Below are 25,717 nucleotides of genomic sequence, written 5' to 3' on the forward strand. Positions count from 1 at the left end.
TCACACTATGTATTCCAATACAGTGTTCCCCTTATTCGCGGGGGATAGTATCGGACCCCACCGGAAATAGTTGAAGCCCCTATAAAAATGCTTAAAACAGCCTATTTTGTTAGGTAAAACTCAAGAAAAACCCACTAAAAATTTATATGCCTGGTTTTTTTTTTTAGTTTTATCACAAAAAGTTCCTTTTATGATGAAATTGATTAAAAAAACAGGAATTTGTGGATATTTTCCATAGAAAAATACTGCGAATAGGCGAATTTTCCACAAATAATGGGGGTATATGTTCCAGCGAATTTTCCACAAATAATGGGGGTTTATGTTCCTGCGAATTTTCCACAAATAATGGGGGTTTATGTTCCAGCAAATTTTCCACAAATAATGGGGGTATATGTTCCAAAGAGAAATCCGCAAATACGCAAGTCTGGGAATCCGGAGTCTGCGAATACAGGGGGTTAACTATAATCAATACCAAAAATAAATCATCAACAAATACTATAAAAATATACGTCAAGTCAAACTATGTAATGCCATGCAATAATTCTTACCTTAATATTGTACTTCACATACACTGTTTTAAAGTCTTAAATTCATCACAAAATTACGGTACTTCCAATCTTCCACTGGCAAAGGCCAGGCACTGAAACCTCCATAATCCAGTTGAAGTTTCCAAGAGGTTGGTTACTCCATGTAAAAATTCTATTCCAAACATTTACTTTATTTATTTAGTCCATGGAAATTCATACTACAGTACACAACACCATGGTAGCCTAACCTTTATAAAGTACAAAAAAAAAACTTTGTAAAACGAAAGCCTTGAATGAAACAACTTGTAAAAACAGAAAAACACATACCTGAACTGACTGTCCAAATGACTGAGGGGTCTGAAGTTTATCAATGATGGATTGCATATGTGATTTATGTGCAGTATCACCATATAAAAGAGATGACCACTGATCAGGGGCTATCCTTAAACCAGCTTCGGTAGCAATTTGTACAATCTGAGCATCATGTTCCCGCCTCAGAGCCTCATATGTTCGAAACTCTTCTTTCAACTGCATTAGGGATGAGTCTCCTTCCCTTTTGGAAACCTGCATACAAAACGAAGTAAAAACAGAAAATTAATTCATCAAATATATCACATACATCATTAAAACTCCTTAACCATTAAGCATCATTGCAGGGTAAAGTTTACCCAGTTTTTTTTTTCTCCTATTTAAAAAGCCTATGTTCCAAGAGGGCTGATGTTCCAAGTATAGCTTCACAGTTATGAATGGGGTGCCGGGAGAGATTTACCCTGACAGTAACACTGTACTAAATACCTTGGGTATAATTTACCCCACGACAGTGCTCTGTACTGTCTTATGTACTAGGTAACTATAGGTATAATTCACCCCATGACAATTTTATTATAGTATACTACAGTATATTATAATAGTGGTTTGTGATTCACACTATCACTGTCGTGAGGAAATTTAGTACACCCCAATTTGGAAAATCAATAAAACAAATGTAAAGGATATTTTATTTCTGAAAAAAAAATATAAAAAAATTTAAAACTTTTTCTTTCATTAGTGAATAACCTATTTTGAAAAATTTGAAAATAATAAGACTTTGGGATAACTTAAGAAAAATTTGAAAAATAGATAAATATGTGAATACCCTACAGAAAAATTTTTATGAAAACAGACTGTAATGGACCATGTAAATTTTGCCCTCACCAGCAAAGATGCATACCTTCTGGGTGTTGGCACACCAAAGTATAAGTCTTCATCACCAATAATTTTTTTCGTAAATTTCTTCTGTAGGGTTTTCTACATATTTCTCTATTCTTCAGGGTTTTCTTAAATTTGCTATTTTCTAATTTTTCAAAATGGGTTACTTACCAATGAAAGAAGAAAGGCTGAATTTTCTTTGTATTTTTTCAGAAATAAAATATGTAATTTTTATAATAAAATTAGGTTTTATATATACTTACCAAGTAATTACATAGCTAAAAGTTTCTAGAATCAGCAGCTAAAATTTTGAAATTTGCAGGTAGCACTATTTTCTAGTGGCTAGGTGACTAGTCCCACCCATTTTTGGGGAGAGAGAGCACGGATAATTCCAATTGGACAAGCTGCCCCTGCCCAGGGCGCAGTACATAACAAAAAAAACAGAGAAAAATAGCAACATCACCTAATACCACCAACGTTGAAAAACGCTACCCAACAATAAAATTGGAGGCTACTCCAGCACACAGTACCCCCAGACTCCCGTAAAATCCTACACCATAATTCAAGGCAAAGAAAAGAAGGAAGGAATACTTGTTATGCTTCCTCTCCCAACACCTCATCAGCCACCGAAAAAGGAGCCAATGCACTGCAGTTATTGAAAATAGTTTCAACTTCCTTTAGATAATGTGATCCAAAGACCAACTTCCATCTCCAAAAGGTCATTTGCAATATTGCAGAGAGACACATTACGTCTAAATGCCAAGGAAGTGGGTTCTGGTCTAATTTCGTAAGCCTTCATCTTACATTAGGGGAAATTGTCCTCTCCGAGAGATGTACAAGCTTCTGCAATGAGGTCTCTGAGGAAGAAAGCCAGGACATTCTTCAACAGTGGGTGTGCAGGATTCTTAACCAAACACCACAAAGAAGCTCAAAGTCCATGTATTCCCCCTGTTCTATGGAGATAATACTTGAGAGAGCTCCCACAGGACACAATAGTCTCTCGTGATCACTTGTATGTAAAATATCCAAAAAGCTCTTAACCATAATTGAGCAAGGCCGATGTTTGGAAACTGACACATTCTTGGTTAGAAATCCCAAGGAAAATGGGCAAACAGCATTTCCATGGGAGAAACCCACTTTCTTATCTACAGCATGGAGCTCACTTATCCTTTTTGCTGTAGCCAAAGCCACCAGAAAAAAGTGTTTTCCTAGTTAAATCTCCCAAAGAGATTAAACGCAAGGATTCAAAGCATGGACTAGTCAACCAATTTAGTACCACATCAAGGTTCCAAGGTACTGCCACCTCTTTCTACCTTGTTGTGTCAAAAGATCTAATTAAATCTGACAAGTCATGATTGGCAAATAAATCAACTCCCTTGTGATGGAAGAAAGAACTTAACCTCACTCTATATCCCTTGATCGTCGAAATAGCCAGGCTCCTACCTGTCTTCAAATATAGCAGAAAATCCGCTATTTCGGCTAAAGTTGTACGGGACTTTCCTGATGCTGGCAGTCCCCAGTTATCAGCGGGGGTTCCATTCCCGGGGGTGTGCCAATAAGCAAAAACCACCCTTAACTGAAACTCTGCGATTTATGGTGCCGATAACTGGTTATTGGAGCCATAAGCTTCCTTCTGGTGCCTGTGTACTACTGGTAGTAAGAATCATGTTAGGTCAGCGAAGACAACCCCTGATGAAACTGCCAAAAATGGGATTGTTTGGGAAGCTGAGTCTTTTGAAACAGCAGTCCTGGAAAATCTGCTATGAGTTCTATTAGATCTGAGAACCACTCCTTTGTCAACCAAAAGGGTGCTACTAGAATCATGGACGCATTCTAGTGGCTCTTTTATTTGTTTATTACTTGCCTGATCATACTCAGATGTGGCATAAAGGCGTTTGCCCGACCAATGCTGAAGCATGGCATGTGTTGCCCAAGCTAACAGTTCTGGGACTGGCAAACAGAAGAGAGGCGGACAGTTGTTTCTTAACAGGTGAACAAATCCAAGATCGGTGTTCCCCATAACTTACAGCGATCCAAGCAAACTTGAGAGTCCAGTGTCCATTCTGTTGGCAAGACTTGTTTCTGGCTGTTCAGTTCGTCCACCAGAACATTGAGTTTCCCCTGAATGAACCATGTCAGAAGTGTGGTCTGATTGTGGTTTGATTTTGATCCCAAAGATGATCTTTTGTTACCTCATAAAGGGAGAAAGTGTGTTCCCCTCTGGGTCTTTATGTACTAAAGGGCAGTCGTATTGTCTGAATGTATAGTCACTACCTTGTTGAATAATTCCAATTTGAAGTACTAAAGTGTTAGGAGTACTGCTTATAATTCTTTGCCATTTATGTGCCAATTCTCTTGTTCCTGCGACCACTTCCCGGAGACTTCCCAGTCTCCTAAAATCACTCCCCAACCTAGATTTGACACATCTGAGCAGAAGTCTTCTGAGAGGGCTAAAGCCTTCCTTAAGCCTTTGGAGTCAACTGTTAATACTACTGAAGAGTTGGTCAAAGGTGGCTTTCCTTTGAAGGGGATAGTGTAACTTTCCCTCAGAACGTTGACAATCCAAGACTCCACCCCTCTGTCTCTCTTCTTCCAAATAAGGAGTCAGGCCCCTGCCACAGTTTAGAGGACGGGATCCTCACTTACATCCTGAAGATTTAAAAGAGGATTTCTTGATTGCTCTGCAAATGAATCTGCTACCAGATCAAGATCTAGAGAGGGATTTCTGTCAACTGCCACGAAAGGGCATCATCTGCAGGGGAGATACTGTCCTGGACAGGTGTACCACAACTTCTACCGTAACTTCCTTTGGACATCTAGAAGATTGAGAAAGATATTGAGTACTCTCTTTCTGGAAATCCACAGAAATCCCAAGAACTACAGCATACGGGAATATATGTTGACAGTCCAGCGGCAAGAAAAGAAGGGCTGATTTCTGAGAGGAAGTTACCCCCTTAGAAGTACAGGACTGACAAAGTACCTTCTTCTTATCCCACCCATCATGTACAGAAAAGCCAACTCTTGAGAACTTTCTGATCCCTTAGTCAATATATGACAGAACCCCCAACCAGTCAGATTAAAAATCATAGATAACAGGGCAGTCCTTAACTTTACAAGCAAGAGTGCCTACCACCCAGTCATGAAAGCTGACCACCTTGAATTTTTGAAACACTCTTGAGGACGTGAGCTAATTTGGTAGAGCTAAACATAATCTTTGTCAAATTAAAGGCAGATCTCCTGGAAGAATCAACAAGCCCAGAGAAGTCTCCCTGAGAGGAAGCAGAAACTCCCAGAGAGGGAGCTTCTCCCATGGCATGAAACTGGCATCTCCTAGATAATCTGGAAGGAGAAAAGCAAAAGACGGTTTTGCCCTGATACCTCTTTTCCAAAAGCCAACTGTCAATCTCACTCAGGGCTTTCTTGATAGACAGTGAAAGAACCAGCTTAGAAAGCTTAAAAAAATCTCCCAACTGAGCCTCCATGAGAAAAGCCGAAGTGGGGGATGAGGGAGTAGTAGGGGAAAAGAAACCAGGAGAAGTCACAAGTAAGTACTTAAGTAAAGACACATAGGCCAAAGGGTGATTATCTTGAGCAAGGACATCATCATCCTCATCCAAGGAAACCGAGAACAAAGCTAAGTCCTGCGGTTGAAGAGCAGAAGGTACCTTCTTAAGCAGGTGTAAAATATTACCCAGCTTGCTCTGAATCAGATCAACCATTGGAGACACTTGCATATAAAAAGGAGCTGCTGCCTGAAGAGAGGGAAAGCAATGTGCAGAAGTAGCATGTGGGTGGCCAACTGAAGGAGCTCCAACTGCCGAAGATATATCTGAAGAGTCTCTGTCAGAATCCGAACAAGCGGCAGAAGGAGGGCGCTGCAGGGTGCTCTGCTCCTGCTAAAGAACCATAAGATACTGAGCGTCCTTACAAAGACAGGCGTTTTGGCGCTCCTTGGCGTTCCAAAGACGATGGGTACTCCGAAATTGCAGAGTGAACAAGCGTTACAGGGCAATTAGACACATTCATGCTTTCGGACAACCTTGAAAATCATTATAGTCAACTCCCAACACTGAAAGCAGATGAGAGCAGGGTGCCTGAGGGAGCTAAGGATAAGAGTCTACTTGAGATGAAGAGCACTTGCAGGAGATAGGCAGTTGGGGGTCACACTCTGACTCTGCAAATGGAAGACCAAAAGAAATGTTCTGAGTTATCCCAATGACTGCTAGACAGATGGGGGCTGGATACAGGGTCCCTGGTTCTCTTACATGGCACTGGAGGGGATTGAGATACATTCGTTGCACACTTATTCAGTGGGCGTGATACACCGATAAAGCACCACTGACGTCTGGGAGAACACTCATCTGAACTCGATTAAAGACAATGCACTTCTAACAGTATGCCTTTCCAATGGCACTTGGCTGCAACCTGGGACTTGCAACAGGTTCAGCTGATTGGCCGACTACCTGTGGGCAGACCCCACCGGCCTCCCTTAGGCTACCAGTTTGACTCCTCCCTGGTTTAGGGGATTACTTCATTGACCTTCGCCTAGGAGAATCTGCAGTATGGGCAGCCACCTCCTCAAACGAACTCTGCACTTGCACTAGGCACTACTGGGCACTCTATTGACACAGCACTGATACTAGGAGCCATCAGGTGCTCTGAAACACTCTCATCATCCATAAAGACCTTTACAGACACAGCTAATTGTGTAAGCGATTCAACAATCAATAGGAATTTTTTATACATTCTACACTCGAGATTGGCAATGATGTTGGGTTCAGAAGCAAGTGAGCTGGGTGAAGGAGCAGGTACAGACATTAGAGGATTCCTGGCTAGCTAACAGCTTACTAATTCGTCTAGCAGTTGCCTTCCTTTCCCTATCTCTTGCCAATTTACTTTAGTGTGATTTTAAGGTCTTCCACTTTTTAGTGTCCCAATCAATACATTCACTATATCTTAAGTCTATTGAACACACCTGTCCTCTGCAACCTGTACACATAGTGAGAATCATAAGATTCTTTTGAAAGTCACACATCACAGCCTTTGCTGCAATATCGAAAACTAGAAGTCCTAGAGTCCAAAAACGTTGTAATCGGAAATAAAGTCAAAATCAATCAAACAAATAAAGTCAATGGTATCAAGAGTAAATAAAGCCTAACTCTAAATATGCTGTAAGGCTACACAATCCAAGGATACTTCACCAAACACGGAATATTAAGCAGAAAGTACAAATTCCAAAACAAAGCTGGAGCTAACAACTGTAGTACACCCACCAGCCGGCAGAAACAAATTGAAGCCATTTTGCTAGTTATTCCTCTGTTTCCCCAAAAGTATGATGGGCTAGTCACCTAGCCACTATAAAATAGCTTTTGTAAGAAGTGTTTAATTATTGCATCTTTTTGTGTTTATCACCTTTACCAGTGATTTTTCAGGTCTTTTCTTGGCTTTCATTATATTTTGTTAGCTTTGTTGAGAATGTTTGTGTACAACGTTGCGCATCGTGCTCGTCATTTGTTTGTGAGGTTTGTTTATGTTATGAACGGGAAGGGGAAGGTGTAGGAAACTATGTAGGCACTTGTCAGGTTGGGACTGAGAGGTAAATAAACAAAGTGTTTTATGTCTGCCTTTGATTTACCCTGCCACACTGGTCTACATGATCAACAATTGGTAGCAGAGCGTGGTTGTGGCAGGAAAGAGGGGACTGACAAGTATTAGTTTAGAAGATAGGCTAAGACATCTTAAACATGAGTAGCGTCAGCGAATGTGGCGGTAGGCTGGTATTGCCAGTTCGGTGCTGATAAGGGCTATGACTGCTGGAAACAAGAGCTAAAAGCATGGCAGCTTGTCACAAGCATCGAGGAAAAGAAACAGGCTGAGGTTGTTGCCCTGTCATTCCCAGAAGGAAGCGAGGTAAGGAGCAAGATTTTCGAGGAAGTGGATATTGACAAGATGACAGTCGAAGATGGAATGAAAGTTTTGCTTCAACACTTAGACAATGGTACAAGAAGGATGAGATGTCAGCAGCGTATGAGGCATGGACAAGGTTTGACAGCTACAAAAAGGAGAAGGAACATACGATGGAGAAGTACATTTTGGAATTTGTGAAGAGAAGTACAGTTCTGGAGAGGTACAAAGTAAGTATACCAAAATGTATTTTAGCATTTAAGTTACTAGACAGTGCAAGGCTAGAGGTTAAAGATAAGCAAATAGTGTTGACAGCAGTGTCCTTTAGTGAAACAGATAATATGTTTGATTCCATGCAGCTAGCCCTTAGGAAATTTTTTGGTAGTCAGGAAGTGTTATCATTGGGTGCAGTGTCAAACAGGAGTGAGAGTGAGACCCCTGCTGTGGTGATAAAATCTGAACCAGTATTTAGCACGGAGGAGGTAAATGTTATTACACGTGGAAGAGGACAGGGAAGGTTTAGAGGCAGAGGAAGAGGAGGCATAGTAAACAGAAGTGAAACAAATAGGCAGAGAAATTCAGTTGACATATATGGTTAGGTTAGGAAATGTTATTTATGTGGCTCAGAGTACCACCTGTCTCCAGCATGTCCAAAAAATGTGTATGTAAGTAGTGTAAAGGAAAAATAGTTATATTCTGTTATTGAAAATCCAAAAATGATGTCGGTGTTGATGACAGAATCTATTAATCGTGCTATCCCAGACACAGCTTGCAGTTCTACAGTTCTACTGTGTGGTAGTGACTGGTTGAAAGCTTACACACAGTCTTTGTCAGGCAAAGAAAAATTGCAAATAGAAGAGGAAGAAAGTGAAACAACGTTTAGGTTTGGTGATGGTAATGTTTATAAGTCAATGATGAAAGTAAAATTTCCAGTGAACATTGTAGGTAACAGAGCAAGTGTAATAGCAGATGTGGTGAACTGCTCTATTCCCCTTTTATTCAGTAAAAAAATCAATGAAGAGAGCACAAATGAAACTGGACTTAATTAATTCATGGAAGAAAGTTGAAATTGAGGTGCACTTCCTCAGGACACTATTGCCTTCCACTGAGGGATGAGAGAGAAGCCTGGAAGAAAACAGAAGAAATAATGATGACCTTGGGAGATAATGCAAAAGAAAAGAAGAAGATAGGAAAATTGCACCCTCATCTAAAAGACTGATTCAGTTGTTGAAGGATGCTGGTGTTAAGGATGAAATGTGCTGTGTGTATGCTGAAGAAGTATCAGATAGCTGTGAGATATGCATGAAATATAAGAAAACACCATCAAGGCCAATTGTTAGTGTGAATATGGCAAAGGAGTTCAATGAAGTAGTGGCATTAGACCTAAAGGAATACTAAAAAGGGGATATATATTTTCTGCATATGGTGGATATGGCAACGAGGTTCTCAAAGTTTTATGTGACAAGAAGTAAAGAACCCAAGGAGATAATAGACAAAATTATGGAGACATGATTGGGAACTGGTTTGGAACCCCCTGTGAAGTTCTTGGGTGATAATGGTGGAGAGTTTGCGAATAACACGCTTCTAGAAAGGTGTGAGAACATGAACATTCGAGTGATGCATACAGCAGCATATTCTCCCTTCAGTAATGGCCTGTGCAAGCATAATCACGCAGTTATAGATGAAATGGTAACAAAAATGATGGCAGAGCAACCAGATCTGTCTTTCAAAGTAGCTATGGCATGGACAGTCAATGCTAAAAATTGTCTTCAAGTAGTAGGGGGTTTTAGCCCTTATCAACTTGTGTATGGGCGGAATCCTAACCTACCATGTACCATGAGTGATGAACTTCCTGCACTGCATGGTACAACATCTAGTGAAATGGTTGCCAAACATCTCAATGCTTGCCATTCTGCAAGAAAAGCCTTTATTGCTGCTGAAACTTCTGAGAAAATACGACAGGCACTAAGACACAAAGTAAGGACCACTGGTAAAGTCCTTAAGAATGGAGATAAAGTCTATTTTAAGAGGGAAGAGCAAAAGGAATGGAAAGGACCAGCAACAGTCATTGGTCAAGATGGCAAAACAGTGATTTTAAAATATAGTTCAAATATTGTGAGAGCACATGAAACACACATTCAGGAAATACCATACAGTTTTGATAGAAACACTGAAGGAAGAAATGCGCTGTTTGATATGTTGAGGCATCAAAGAGAAAAGGATGGGACAGACAATAGTAGGAAGAATGAGATAGAAGCAGTTATAAATCCAACGGAAAGTGAAAAAAATGAAGATGAAGAACAAGAGAAACAAACCAAAGTTGAGATCACTTCATCTGAAGATCATTTAACAATTAAGAGTATTCCAAAGATTGGACAGAGAATAAGATTCCTGCCGAAAGAGTCTGATGAATGGCAGATAGGAACTGTTCAGAGCCGGGCTGGAAAATCTACAGGAAAATATAGTAGTTGGAGAAATATTAAACATAAAGATGGACAAATAACAGACATTGACTGGAACAGAGATGTAGAAAAATGGGTACCAATTTTAAAAGATGAAGTACAGGAACCCAGTGAAATCATAATGGTTTGTGAAAACACAGAAAGTCAGGAACTTGATAAAGCAAAACAAGAACTAAAAACCTGTAAGAATTTTAATGTTTATGAGGAAATTTCTAACCTGGGTCAGAAGGCATTGTCAGTATGATGGGTGGTGACAGAAAAGGAAAAAGTGATGGGAGAAAGAAAATTAAAGCACGGCTAGTTGCCAGAGGTTTTGAGGAAAAAGAAGAAATCCAGTCAGATTCTCGTTAGCAAGGAAGTGTTGAGGTCCTTTGTTGGTATATTGTCTTCCAGAAGATGGGCAGTGAATTCAATTGATATTAAGGCCGCATTCCTACAGAGTGAACACTTTGAGCGTGAAGTGTATCTTACTCCACCTGTTGAGCTGGATGGGATGATAATGTATTATGGAAATTTAAAAAAATGTGTACAGTGGTCCCCCCGTATTCGCGGGGGATGCGTACCAGACGACCCCGTGAATAGTTAGAATCCGCGAATGTTTGGAACCCCTATAAAAATGCTAAAAACAGCCTATTTTGTTAGTTAAAACTTAAGAAAAACCACTAAAAATTTTCATACTTGGTTTTTTTTAATAGTTTTATCACAAAAAGTGCATTTTATGATGAAATTGATAAAAAAAACCAGGAATTTGTGGATATTTCTCATAGAAAAATACTGCGAATGCGCGAATTTTCCGCGAATAATGCAGGGAAACGTTCCCGAGAGAAATCCGCAAATGTGTGAGTCCGCGAATCCGGAGAATGCGAATACGGGGGGTCCACTGTATATGGTCTTAATGATGCTACTAGAAAATGGTATCTCACAGTGAAGACTTTCCTGTTGAAGATGGGATGTAATCAGGTGAAAACTGACCCTGCAGCATTCTATTGGTATTATGAAAGAGATCTGTGTGGTATGTTTTTGATGCATGTAGATGATTTCTTGTGGGGAGGAATAAAGAAATTTGAAAGTGTAGTCATTGCACAAATCAGATATCATTTTCAGGTTAGGGATCAAAGTAATGCTATATTCAGATACATTGGTCTGGATATTGTGCAGAATAAGCATGGTGTCACACTTCATCAAAATGAGTATTGTAAACCTCTTGAATCTATAACTGTAAGTGCTGAGAGAGGATTAAATAAGAATATGGATTGTAATAAAGAAGAAAAGGAGACCTTTAGGAGTCTAGTAAGCCAACTAGGGTGGTTATCCACAAATTCAAGACCTGACTTGGCATATGATGTGTTGGAACTTAGCTGTAAAATAAATATCCCTAAAGTAAAAGATCTGACTGAGGAAAACAAATGTCTAAGAAAAGCCTGTACCTTTGAGAGCTGTATGTACTTCCCAGAACTGAGAGACAGTTTTAAGTTTAAGTTGGTTGTGTACAGTGATGCTTCTTATGCCAATCTCCCCGATGGATTTATTAGTGCTGGGGGCTTTGTAATTTTCTTAGTGGGTGAAAATGGAAATAGTTGACCTTTATACTGGGAGTCAAAGAAAATCAGAAGGGTTGTAAAAAGCCCTCTAGCAGCAGAAACACTAGCAGCTGCTGAGGCAGTGGATATGGCTTACTATATTGGAAACATGTTGTCCCAAATATTGTATGATGGAAAGAGAAATCTGCCTGTGGAACTCTATGTGGATAACCGTTCACTTTATGAGAATGTGTACTCTTGTTAAAAATGCTTCAGAAAAGAGATTGCGAATTGACATAGCTATTCTCAAAGAATTAAATCAGAATGGAGTTTAAGATATTTTGGGTAGATTCAAAAGCACAGTTGGCTGATGTGTTAACCAAAAAGGGGGTGAATTCTTTGAGAATAGGTAGTGTTTGGGTCAATCCCTGAAATCTTAAATAGATTTTATAAGTAGATAATATGATATTGTTATGTTACAATAAAGTTTCATACATACTTACCTGGCAGATATATACATAGCTAAGACTCCGTCGTCCCCGACAGAAATTCAAATTTCGCGCCACTCGCTACAGGTAGGTCAGGTGATCTACCGTGCCTGCCCTGGGTGGCAGGACTAGGAACCATCCCCGTTTTCTATCATATTTTCTCTCTTCCACCTGTCTCCTGCGGGGAGGCTGGGTGGGCCTTTAATTGTATATATCTGCCAGGTAAGTATGTATGAAACTTTATTGTAACATAACAATATCATTTCATACAATCAACTTACCTGTCAGATATATACATAGCTGATTGGCACCCTTCGGTGGAGGGTAAGACACGCTTCTATATGGAATAGACAGGTAAACAACATATGTTGTAGGTATAAATAAAACCTTTGGTTTCCCTACCTGATAGGTGGTAGACTTCGTGGGGTGTTTGCCCAGTAGTCTGCATCACCCTCAAGAAACTTTAGCGAGTATATGATCTATGGCCAAGAGTTCTTGTGGGTCTGCCGATGGGGTCTTACCCACTTACTCGGCAGAGCCTAAAAGGACTTTGTCAATGGGTGCTGATCCACTTATATGACAATACACCTTATGAGGAGCACACAACCAATCCCGACCACCTGATCCTAACCATACGTTAGAACTACAGATTGTTAAGAGTTATCCCCGAACTCGTCACAACAATCGTAAACTCAAAATCACTACGCACACATACATAATTTTCAAAATTATACTCAACTAATTGGATATGACAAGAATTTTACTGAACAACATAGACGGCCGCCCGTGCTAGCCTAAGTCCTCTATTGTTAGAAGAGACTCGACCATATCCAAAAAGAAGAAAAGTATAAACATTTAAGGATTGGTGTCTGCTCCCGTACCCAGAATCGTATCCGCTGATACGAAAGGACCTAGAGAAAAACACTTCTCATATGTCACACGCACGTCTTTCAAGTAATGCGATGCAAATACTGAGTTGCATCTCCAAATGTCGTATCTATTATGTTTTTTAACGACAGATTCTTATGAAACAAGAGAGACGTCGCTATAGCTCTAACTTCATGAGCTTCTATTCTCAACAGTTGTAACTGTTCGTCAGGACAGGCCTTATGAGTGTCTGTAATGACGTTTCTTACAACGAATGCCAGCGCATTCTTGGACATCAGTCTTGTGGGGTCTTTTACCGCGCACCAAAGACCTTGTCTAGAGCCTCCTCATTCGATGCTTTCTCTGAAGGTAGAACTTCAGAGCTCTAACAGGGCAGAGAGACCTCTCTGTTTCTCTGCCTACGAGACTTGACATGCCTTTGACTTCGAATGACTTAGGCCAGGGATTCGTAGGATTCTCGTTTTTCCGCATAAAAAAAAAAAAAAAAAAAAACAGGGTCTGAAACGAGCAAATCGCTGAGTCTCCTTGAATGCTACTTCATCCTGCAGAGCATGCAATTCCCTAATTCTCTTTGCCGTAGCTAAAGATAATAGGAATAGGCATTTTCGGGTAATGTCTCTAAACGATGCCCGATGAGGAGGTTCGAATCTTTCCGATGAGAGATACTTTAGAACTACGTCTAGGTTCCAGTTCGGAGGTACTGGTTCCTTATACTTGAAGTCTCAAAAGACCTTATGAGATCGTGGAGATCTTCATTATCTGCCCGATCTAATCCTCTGTTCCTGAATACAGCCGAGAGCATACTTCTATATCCCTCTATTGTGGATACGGCTAGATGAGATTTTCCTCTCAGGAATAGCCGGAAATCCGCAAATTTCCGCTATAGAGGTAGTGGAGGAGGACAACTTCTTGGATCTACACCTCCTTCTAAATACCTTCCACTTCGACTGGTATACTTTCGTAGTGGAGGTTCTGCGTTCTCTCGCGATCGCGCTTGCTACTTCGCGAGAAAAAAAACGCCTCTCGCTCCGACAAGTCTTTCGATAGTCGAAAGGCAGTCAGAGCGAGAGCGGAGAGGTATGATGGTTGTATGAGAAGATCCGTCCTTCCGGGTAGGGATCTTGGAAAGTCTACGCTTCACTCTACTACCTCCTTGAACCATTCCTGGGCCGGCCAAAAGGTGGCTATTAACGTCATCCTCGTCTCCTTTGACGCCACAAACTTTTCATTACTAACCCCACGATTTTGATTTTGATGGGAGAAGCATAAACGTCTCTCGAGGGACCCGAATTTTTTAAGCGAAGGAAGGGCCCCCCATCTAAACCATAAGTGGCTCTGGGACTTTCCACGACCGAGCAAAACACTGTGAGCCTTTTTTTTTTTTTTGAAATAAAATGTTGTGAAGAACTCCACCTGAGGAGTTCCCCACAGAGACCAGAGATCGAGACACACTTCCTCGTGTAAAGTCCATTCTGTATGAAGGACCTGGTTCCTCCTGCTGAGCCTGTCCGCCCTCACATTCCTTTCTCCCTGTAAGAACCTTGTCATCAGGGAGATGTTACTGTGATACGTTCCAAGGGGGGGGGTAATAGGTCTCTCGCGAGCTCGTAAAGGAACGAGGAGTGCGTCCCTCCCTGTTTCCGAATGTAGGCAAGAGGGGTGGTGTTGGGCGTCAACTCGTCCCCGTACTCCTCAAGAAGAAGGTTAGTCAATTAATCCCTTCTAGTTAGACAAACCTTCTCTTCCACTATATTCGTTATCCGAGTTTTCCTCTCAACTCGGGATCTAAAAGGGTCTCCGCTCTCCTTTCTTTCCGAACATTCTTCTTCTTGCGGAAACAAACTCCTAACAGGAGAGGGGCGAAGGGAATGATAATCCTTCCTCTTTCCCGCTCTAAGATTCCTTGGGAAGGCGTCATAAGCTTCGGCTTCTCTAGAATTTTAGAAGACTCTTCATGCTTACATGACGCTTACCCGTTTGCCAAGCGTCATGGATGACGTCTTTTGCTGACGTCTCGATGACGCTTCGCGCTTGGAAGATGCTCAGCTCTCCAAAGGCGTCCTCCTTGGCGTCATAATATTGGACGGAGCGTCATGTCTATGCTCCGTTTCCAATGACGCTTCGCTTCTAAAAGACGTCTTACTTCTCTCTGGCGTTACGAAACTCTCGTAAGCACCTGTTCTCTCTCTCGCACTAGACGCTTCTGTAAGACGTTTAGCCGTTTCCCGTCTGTATGACGCTTGTCGTTGAACAGGTAAGAGAGGACGAGACTTCTTAATTGGAAGCGACACGTCCTTCCGACGTTGCGTTCGAGATGACAGTTGCTCTTGAACTGCTATAATGATTCTCTTGACGCTTCTCCCACGTCCAGTGCATGACGTCTTTCGTCATCACTCGGTGGGGAAAAAAGGAAAGGGTACTTCCGCGTACACTTCAGGTGACGCTGACGCCCCCTTCGCTTTTCTTGCTAGAAGACGGAGAGTCATCTGAGAAACTCTCCGGACTAGAATCCCATGTCAGGCGTCATATGGCGCTTCAGCGGTTTCGACAAGTTCGATTCCCTCCACCCTCGTTTAGGTGAGGGAGAGGGAGAGGACGAGAAACACTCGCGAAGGACGCTTTCTATAGTGCCCTTGAGCCGCCTGCAACGAAGCAGAGCTAGCTTAAGGAACGTCTGACTGTTGGGGATTCCCCACAACCTCCTTAAGGCTTTCGACTTTCCTTCTCCTCTGTGTTCGTGAGCTTGGAAGAGGTCTAGGCTTGGGAGTGTCGCAGGAGCCTGGCACCTACTGGTGCTTGGAGGAGAAATGTTTCATTTTCCCTTTTTAAAGGGACGAAAGGCGGACCTACCTCTCTTCTCTGGAGCCTTCCTTCTTGCGGGAGGTCTGGAGATCGGACCACCTCGAAAGGGCTGCGTAGAAGTTGCTAGGTCCTTTCTTGTCCGATACTAAAAAAAAGCAGGTTTCTTCTTCCTAGCTGACCTGCGTCAGAAGATCCTGCGTCCTTCTCAGTTAAAGAGTGAGCCACGTCCTTCACTAACTTAGAAGGGAACAATAGTTCGAAAGAGGTGCATATAGTAGAGCTACCCTCTGCGCATGCGAGACTGCCTTTGTTAAGAAGGCGCCCTACACTGTCCTTTTCTTCAAAAGACCTGCTCCAAATAATGCAGAGACTTACCAAAGATCCATCTTGTACTGCTTTGTCGATGCACGACAAAATGCATAACAGGCTTCAGGTTCGATTCCCTGCGAATCGTGAGCTTTCTTGGACATCACCCCAAGGGACCAATCCAAGAAGCTGAAGACTTCCAATACATGGAAAAGTCCTTGAGGAGATGATCTAGTTCCGAAATACTCCAAGTAATGCGGGCAGAATTAAGACTAGGACGCCTTGAAGCGTCAACTAACGTCGAAAAGTCTGCCTCTGTAGTAGAAGGGAGAGCGATACCCATATCCTCCCCCGTCTTGTACCATATGCCTCTTTTCCCAGCTAACCTTGCTGGAGGCATGCAAAATACTGTCCTGGTTAAGTCTTTCTTCGACTTCATCCAGGCGCCTAAGGCGTGTAAAGCCCGCTTCATCGAGATGGTGGGCTTCATCTTCAGAAAAGACGAAGTCTTCTTCACCTTCGCACTCGAAAAGAGCGAGCGCGGAGAAGGAGGAGCAGCCGGAGTCAACTCGTCTCCGTATTCCTCCAGAAGCAGGGTAGTCAACACCTTATAGTTGGACAAGCCCTCTCTTCCAAGATCGTCATCATCCGAGTTTTCGTTCGAACTCGTGATAATCCTGAGTTTCTGTTCTCCTTTCAGAACTTTCCTCTTCTGGGGGAGACAAACTCCTGATCGGAGAGGGGCTAAGGGAATGAAAGTCTTTCCTTTTTCCCCGTTGCCGTTCTGATCGACTTGGAAGGCGTCACAACCTGCGGCTTCTCTCGCGCTTAGAAGACGTCATGTATGACGCTTCCCGCTCTCCGAGCGTCATGTATGACGTCTCTTATTGACGTTTAGATGACGCTTCGCGTTTGGAAGACGCTTCGCTTTCTAAGGGCTTCCTACTCGGCGTCACAATCTTGGACGGAGCGTCACGTCTAAGCTCCTCTTGATTTGACGCTTCACTTCTACAAGACGACTTCCGAGCAGGTGCGAGAGGACGAGACTTCTTCTAATAGGAAAGCGTCACGTCCTTCCGACGGGGCGCTAAACTCCCACAAGAGATGACAGTTGTTCCTGCACCGCCATAATGATCTTCCTTGACGCTTCTCCTACGTCTAGTGCCTGACGCCTTTCGTCATCACTCGGGGAAGAAGCATGATGGGGTACTTCCTCGTAAGCGTCAGGTGACGTTGACGCCACCTTCGCCTTCTTAATAGCCGACGGGGCGTCATCCGAGAAGCGCTCCGTGCTAGAATCAATGTCTTGCTTCATATGACGCTTCAAGGTCTCGATAAGTTCGACTCCTTCCACCCTCGTTTAGGTGAGGGAGAGGGAGATGACGAGAAACACTCCCGAAGGACGCTTTTTCTATAGCGCCCTTGAGCTGGCTGCCATGAAGCAAAGCTAGCTGAAGGGACGTCTGACCGTTGGGGATTCCCTCCGACCTCCTTAAGGCTTTCGACTTTCCCTTCTCCTCTGGGGCATGTGAGCTTGGAAGAGGTTTTCTAGGCCTGGGAGCGCCGCAGGGACGATCAAACGCCCCCTCCACAACACTGATAGGGCTCACTTCACTAAAATTTTCACTATCACTAGCCTACCTTTCGAGTCCGCCATCTTGGACTTCATGTCTCGAATCGTCGCTTTCAGATTGCGATTTCCGATGCCGAATCCGAAAAGACACTCTGAGAATGAGATTTATAGGGAGAATCTACAGTATAGGGTTAGAATTATTATTGAAAGGCTCAATAGGCCTTGAATTCACACCTTTCAGCCTTCTAACTCTATCCCTCTCTAACTTCTTCAAATAAGAAGTCAAAGTCTTCCATTCTTCTGCATTCAAACTCTCGCATTCCTTACAAGTGTTAATAGCAGAACACTGCACCCCCCTACATTTACGGCATACAGTGTGAGGATCAACCGAAGCTTTCGGTATCCTCACCCTGCAGCCTACATTCACACACATTCTCACACTCACATTAGAATCAGACATACTGAGAAAAATCCAAAAGAGTTATTCCAAAAACAGTCATCAAAGTGTTGAAAAATGAATCTAAGTCAGGAGGTAATAACAACAATGTTGATACCACCGGCGACAGAGAAAATATGATAGAAAACGGGGATGGTTCCTAGTCCTGCCACCCAGGGCAGGCCGGTAGATCACCTGACCTACCTGTAGCGAGTGGCGCGAAATTTGAATTTCTGTCGGGGACGACGGAGTCTTAGCTATGTATATATCTGACAGGTAAGTTGATTGTATGAAATTTATTTTTTCCTATGCCATATAATGCTTGTTACTTTGGACATGAATTTTTTTTTTTTTTTCAAAAGAGAGGGAATATGTTAGCTTTGTTGAGAATGTTTGTGTAGCCAACGTTGCGCATTGCGCTCATCATTTGTTTGTGAGGTTTGTTTATGTTTATGTTATGAGCAGGAAGGGGAAGCTGTTGGAAACTAAGTAGGCACTTGTCAGGTTGGGACTGAGAGGTAAATAAACACAGTTTTTTATGTCTGTCTTTGATTTACCCTGCCACACTGGTCTACACGAACAACTTATTTGCTAGTACAGTAGTACCTCGAGATACGAAAGGCTCAACTTACGAAAAACTTGAGATACGAAAGCTAACACGAAAAATTTTACTGCTCTACATACGAAAAGTTTTCAAGATACGAAAAGTTTCTGAAATTCCGAGATTCGCCCCATAACAATTTTGAAACTCGCGCCGCACGCCGCCATCTTAGTTATAGTAGACTCGCCACCATCCTGCTGCTCTCCCATTGGTTCCTGATGCTAGCCAAGCATGATCCTTCTCTCTAATTGGACAGCATCCCTCCCATCATGCATCTTCTATACGTACGTGTTGGCGTGCCTTAGCTCGGCCACTCAGCACCCGAAACTTTACCGTACGCAATCGGTATTCGTTCGGTCCAACGATTTCGTTTAGTAACGTAAATTTGTTAGTGATTTCGTTGCAGTACATATTATCGTGTTGTGAGAACCTAATTAGTATACGCACTACATACATAACTTAATTACGTACAGTACATAGAGTCATGGGTCCCAAGAAAGTTGCTGAAGTTCACAGAAAGAAGAGAATGCTTTCTATGGAGACAAAAATGGAGATAATAAAAAAGTATGAAGCTGGCTTGCGGTTGAGTGTGATCGCTAAGGAATACGGCCGAAATCCGTCGACGATAGGCACCATCCTTAAGCAGAAGGAAGCCATCAAAGCAGCTACACCTACCAAGGGCGTGACTATTTTGTCCAACAAGAGGAGCCATGTGCATAATGAAATGGAAAGGCTGCTTCTTGTATGGATCGAGGACAAAGAAATCGATGGCGATACGACAACCGAGACGGCAATCTGCCAGAAGGCCAGCGCTATTTTCGGCGATTTGATTGCCCAAGCCGAAGACGACGGTGGAGAGGGGACATCAACGGCAACCCCAGAGTTCAAGGCTTCTCATGGGTGGTTCGAAAAATTCCGTAAATGGACTGGCATCCATTCGGTGGTGAAGAAATTGAAATTACATAAAGTATAAAAAAGTAAAAAGAAATGTAAAAATCAAAAAGACAAAATAAATTTTATTTTAAGTTTTTTGTAAAGTTAAGTGTTACAGTTTTGTTAATGTGATTTGTAAAGTTTAGTTTGTTTTTCTGACATTTTTTATGTGTTTCGTAAAGTTAAGTGTACGTATCTGCCGTTTGTCCTCCTCCTCCTCTGCCGCCACTTTCAGAGAGCCTCACTCGAAAGGTAAGCTTCCACATTTTACGTTACAGTAATAATATTTCTTGTACACTAATATACACTTTATTTACAGGTTTTGCATTTTTATTCTTAATGTAGATATTGAATGGTCCAAATTGTTGTAGTATTTCATTGTTTATAGGTCAATTTAGCTTTATTATGAAATTTAATGGGGTGTTTTTGGAGGGCTTGGAACGGATTAGCCATTTTACATGTAAAATGTGTTCCAAGATACGAAAAACTCATGATACGAAGGCCGCCTCGGAACGGATTAATTTCGTATCTTGAGGTACCACTGTACTATTACAAGAACTTGCTTCCCGTCAACAAGCAAATTTCTTACAAAGCATATTTATGATAAAATAACACTTGAAAGCCAAAAAAAAGGCACCCAAAAATCACTGGTAAAGGTGATCAAACACATAAAGATGAGATAATGACACTCTACATAAGCTAGTGTTAACTAAGTCCATTTGTTTTTGTTGACAAAAAGTTGAGAACTAGATTGTCTTTATAAGGGAAAACACATTGTACATAACAGAAGGAACAAAATATATTAAAAAAATAAATTTTAGGAAAATACAGAGGAAAGCAGAAGCTAAGTTCTTGAGCCACAGAATTTTCAGTATCCACCTGCACTAGAAAAATTGCATTTTTTACCTAGTAGAATGCTTCAAATCGGCATTGTCTAACGTCTGGTAGTGCAGTACACCATTAACTTTGAGATACTATGAAAAACACAACTTAGCCAACTTGATCGAAAATCACACCCCAACCCCTGGGCCGATATCCTTAAGAGTTAAATAACACAACCAAATTGCTGAGCCCAAAAAACTTATTCTCACAAAGCTGACTGAAAAACACATTTCAATACATTATAAGTCCATCTTTATCTTCATCTTAATCATCATCATAACCTGCAACACTGTATGATGCAAAGGGCCTCTGAAATTCCACCAGTCATGCTTTCCTGTCCTTTATCATTCACAAATGATCTCTGATCTCCAATCTGCCTTATCATAGTTACCACCCAATACGTCAGGGTCTTCCAGCTATTAAGATATTCACAGGATCCAAGCGGACTCTTATCAGAGGTTGTGCAGAGGGGATATCCAAGCCACCTCACCTACACATGGAACTTCCCTCACTTCCCTTATAGTCCCACTTCTAACTATCCTGCCCCATGACCCCTAATATTAGTGCTAATAGTCTTCTTATGTATTTCATTCTCAAAATTTGTTACAGTCATTGTTAAACCAAGATGCATGCCATTATAGCAATACAGACCATACTAAGCTTGGCATATGTATAATCTTACTTTTGTATTCAATTCAATGGTATTTAGTTTTCAATCTTATTCAGGTTCCCATTGCTGATTTGCCATTTTTAGTCTTTCAGTATATTCTAACTCTTGACTGCCTGTACTGAATATTTTCCCTAAATACCCTAAAAGATTCAGCCATATTAATCCTTAGTCCATCTATGTTATTTCCTCTCTCTGCAATTACACTGACCTAATTACAGTAGTACCTCGAGATACGAAATTAATCCGTTCCGAGGCGCCCTTTGTATCATGAGGTTTTCGTATCTTGGACCACATTTTACATGTAAAATGGCTAATCCGTTCCAAGCCCTCCAAAAACACCCCAGTAAAATGACAATTTGTCCAAAATTGCATTTTTCCTAACTATACAAACCTGAGGTCCTTTTACAATAGGAAGGTTACTAGCGGCAGCTGGATAGGTCGTACGCTTTCAAACAAGGGGTTCGGTAGTTAACTGCTTGTCCGACAGGCGCGCGCGCGCGACTGGGAGGTAAACAATCACTTTTGCTTTTGGCCCAAGCAAAAACTGCAGAGTGAGGGGTGGCATGAGGTGGGACTATGTGTAAAAGGACCTCAGGTTTGTATAGTTAGGAAAAATGCAATTTTGGACAAATTGTCATTTGTTCCGACACGGCATACAAACCTTCGGTCCTTTTACAATAGGAGGACTCACCTTCTTGTGGGAGGAATCTGAGTCTTTTGTGAACAGACTGGTGTTCGCCCAACCTTGGAATGCCTCCCTGGTCGTAAGAGCGAGGGAGGGATCCAAGCCTCTGTCCGATTGATCGGGGTGTGCACCGCAGGATCAATGGTCAGACCTCTGGACCAAGTACTAAGAGAGAGGCAAGCGTATCTCTTCGTACCAGCAAGCAAGAACAAGTTCTATTTGCAAGAGGCAACATAAAGTTATGGTTTGTCTCTTGTTGGCATCCACTTCCCCCCCCTTGTAGGAGGAAGTGGTGGATATTCGCTCCCATCCCTAGTGAAAGGGATAGGATGGGGCTCTGTCGAGTAGCTCACCTGCATCTCGTCCTTATCCAGCAAGGTGATGACCGTGTCCCTCTACCTACAGGTAGAGGAGGAGAAAAAGATAGGAAGAGAAGCCAGTCACTCTCTCATTCACTTATCTATTCTTACAGTCACACCAGGACTCGATGCTGTTCAGCCTGCTAGGGTCTGGGTTAGCTACACAACGTGTTGAGCAGCCACCACGGGTCCCAAGGAAAATGATCCAAGGACCTGTGGGCAATATCCAAAAGGTAGAAGGAGGTGCCAGTGGTCTGGTTGTACCAGACCCCTGCCTTCAGTACCTGCGCCACGGAGAAGTCTTGTGTACTCGAGGTAGTGTACTTCTAGGTCACATCTTGGTGCTGACGAAGAGTCTTCAACACTCAGCCTGGGATGTCGAGTTTCTTCAGAAAGCGCGGTCGCGCTTTCACAGGACAAAGCAGCATCTCCTTCGCATCGAAGGCGGTGAAGTCCATTAGGGAGGGGATTGTGAAGGACTCTAACCGATCGTCAGGAACCGAAGGGTTCTGAGTCTTCGCTACGAAGTTCGGTACGAAATCGAGCGTCACGAATCCCCATCCCCTGGATGCTTGACTTCGCAGGAAAAGTCATGCAATTACCTCAGAGGAAAAGAAGGGAATGGTCGCATGACCTATCCCTTTTCTCGACTTCGGTGATGTCCTGTACCCATACTGGTCTATCCGTCTGCAGCGAAGTGTCTCACATTCTCCTATCCCCATGCAGTGAAGTTCTTCTTCTCGGTAGTGGATAGGACACCGACACTCAATGGTGGGTGTCGATGGTATGGGTACTGTGACAAGCCGTTAGGACGAAGAAAAGATTGTTATGGAACAACCGAACTAAGTCCACAGCGAAGTTCGTAACAGACTTGGGCGGTCTGACAGCTGCCAACTGACTGCGTTCGGTAGGAGGCAAGTTGTCCAAGCACCCGAGCAAGTCACGTGACCTTCGCCTTAAAAGGGTTATGCCAAGAGACTAAACAAATAATTTGTTCGTCACCGATGCCAGAAGGCAAGGTGATGACTCTCTTAAGGCATGTGCCCAACAGGCGAAAGTCAATTGCCTTCTAGAGACCGAGGTCCTTGATGGCAAGATATCTCATAGTATAGTTGATTCTCGGTAAGGGAAACAACACTATGCGACGTGAAGACGAAGGTGTACAGAAAATGCAACCTACGTTTTTCACAGGTGAACCGAGAAGAAGGATTCTCAAGATTCTGAACCTGTGCTACAAAGACTGAGAACGCTAACTGCTATTCATTGCTGTCCGGTGAGGATCGTAGTTGCAATAAAAGCGGAGCGCTTCCAGTAATGAAGACAGGGAACTACTGCCTGAAGAACTGCTTCTCATGGGCTGAACATTTGGAAGTAGAGCTGTCAGGTCGGAGAGTAGGCGATGTCTTCTGACATATCTTGTTAATTCGGGGCGAGCAATGAAATTGCACACCTACGAATACGAGATATTTTGAAGACAAACTCAGATGTCTGCAAAAATCATTCGCATTATTCGCAGTGCGATGCAGCGGTTGACTAGTACAGACTTCTGTTACCGTGCGGTAAACAGAAAGATGAAAGAGTCCAAGAGATATCTCTGTTGAAAATTCTCGCAATGTCCGAAGGCGATGAAATCGAGCGTCACAGCAGTAGATGGTCCTTCATTATTGCGAGAATCCCCGTTAATCAGAGACCTAAGTCCATGATTGTTGGGCAGAGATACGGTTCGGTAGTCAATCCAACCAGGGGAGAGAGAGACGTAACCGACCGTGCATCTCCGAGACCTAGCTGATACTGAGCCGCTATCAGGCAGCTCAATACGCAGTAGCTCTCGGTGACTTCGTCATCTGAGTTGCCAGGTAATCCATTATTCCACGAAGGAATGCGTTCGGCTAGAACCATCGAGCATAAAGAATACGCTCGAGCAATTATATTTAACCGAAACGGATTTCGGTAAATACAAAAGCTGATTTGGTGTTGTCATGACAATACCAAGTATCTAAAATCGAAACTGATAACTGCTGGGAGGTTGCAGGCAACCCCGAGTTGCAGTTCAATTAAGATACAATTCGTCTCGGTCACAAACCGTAGAGTTAACTACGGTATGCGCCTACCCCACGGACAATTCAACTGTTAAAGAATCATGTCGCGAGGGTATATACGTAGTATATATTTGTAGGTTCTGTACCACGACCTCCATCCTAAAATCTTTCCCCTCGAGGAATGAGAATAAGGATTGGAGATCGACCGCCTTCGTTCTCTAGTCAAAGGAGAGTGGAAGGAGAAGTCTTTCCCCAAGGAAAGCTTCAATGGTGAACAGAATACCGAAGACGATAGTTCAAGCCAAACTGGAAGTTCCCGTCCGTTCTTCTCTATTCCAGGTTAAGCGCCTACTGTGAGATACTCTTCTTTCAGCAGCAGTCTTCTTCCAAATGCTAGAAATTACAGGAATTCGAGCATAAGCGAGGTTCCCGATTATCGTGTAACAATTATCGGGGATTCTCGCTCACTTTGGACCGTGGTCTCGCCTAAGTGTTTGGAGATCGTAAAAACTCGAACCACTCTTGAGTGCGCTAGAAATTCCGTAGAATTCTAAGCACTCTGCGAAACCCCCACCGAATTCGTCAAACGATATCGGCTGGTGGTCCATCTCGATTCCCGTAGAAATCGAGAAAGGGGCAGGATCCCTCCTCAATGACCGGGGCTTACGTCAGGTAGGACCCGAAGGTCCCCGGTAGCGCAGCCCCTAACGTGGGATCTTACAGAGAAATCTCTGTAAGGATCCTCCCCTTTGCCATCGTAGCCGTAAGGAGAGAGGGAGGGAATGGGGGAGGAATTGGATACTGGCTCGCCTTCCCAGCGGAACTTAATCAGCGTTGGAGAAGAAAAGGAGCAGCCATCGCCATTACGGCGATGGCCTCTCAGACCTGGGAAAACGTATCGTCAGGAGAAAAACATTTTCCCGAGGAGGGTTACGAACTCATACTGTAGGTAAGTGTCTGCCGCCACTAGTGAACGTCGTCTGGGTGGGGCTGATCGACACCTGACAGGAGAGAGCCGATACCGCTCCGACTCATTCCAGTCCTCGTCGAGGTCGAAACCTCAGGAGGACCGAAGGGGTATTTAAATACGGTGTCCGAAGACACGTAGAAACGCCTCTGTCGCAGTAGAGGAGGTGAAGTAGCTTGTTCGACCGGCCAGAACTGAGAGAGCTTCTTGTCCGGAGACGAGAGACTACTGGTTCAACACAGTCGGCAAGCTCCGATCGCGGCAGACCCACCGTCGATTTGGGTTCCCTCTCGGGCCCCAAAACGACTCGAGCCGGGAGACGTGGCTCTGCTGGTGGAAGCGGCGATCCTTCCCCGAGGTCGTTGTGCTGACGAATCAGCGCCGTAACCTCGGCAAAGTTTCCTCTGGATCTCGGAAGTCACAGCATCTTGCAGAGTGGGACCGTTAAGCCCTTCGAACAAGAGCATATTCCCGAGAACCTCTCATA

The 25,717-nt window shown here is 43.0% G+C and overlaps 1 protein-coding gene across 3 annotated transcripts in view; it reads right to left on the reverse strand.

Annotated features, from left to right (window-relative positions):
- The window catches only part of LOC135207623 (roquin-1-like), a 196,911-nt gene that overhangs the window by 54,546 nt on the left and 116,648 nt on the right, over nt 1-25,717 (reverse strand). For all 3 annotated transcript variants that reach the window (XM_064239501.1, XM_064239488.1, XM_064239494.1), the window contains exon 6: nt 855-1,091. In XM_064239501.1, coding sequence (XP_064095571.1) covers nt 855-1,091 — 237 coding nt within the window. The remainder of the gene's footprint in view (nt 1-854; nt 1,092-25,717) is intronic.

The sequence above is a fragment of the Macrobrachium nipponense genome, chromosome 11, assembly GCF_015104395.2.
Source record: "Macrobrachium nipponense isolate FS-2020 chromosome 11, ASM1510439v2, whole genome shotgun sequence".
Classification (NCBI taxonomy): domain Eukaryota; kingdom Metazoa; phylum Arthropoda; class Malacostraca; order Decapoda; family Palaemonidae; genus Macrobrachium; species Macrobrachium nipponense.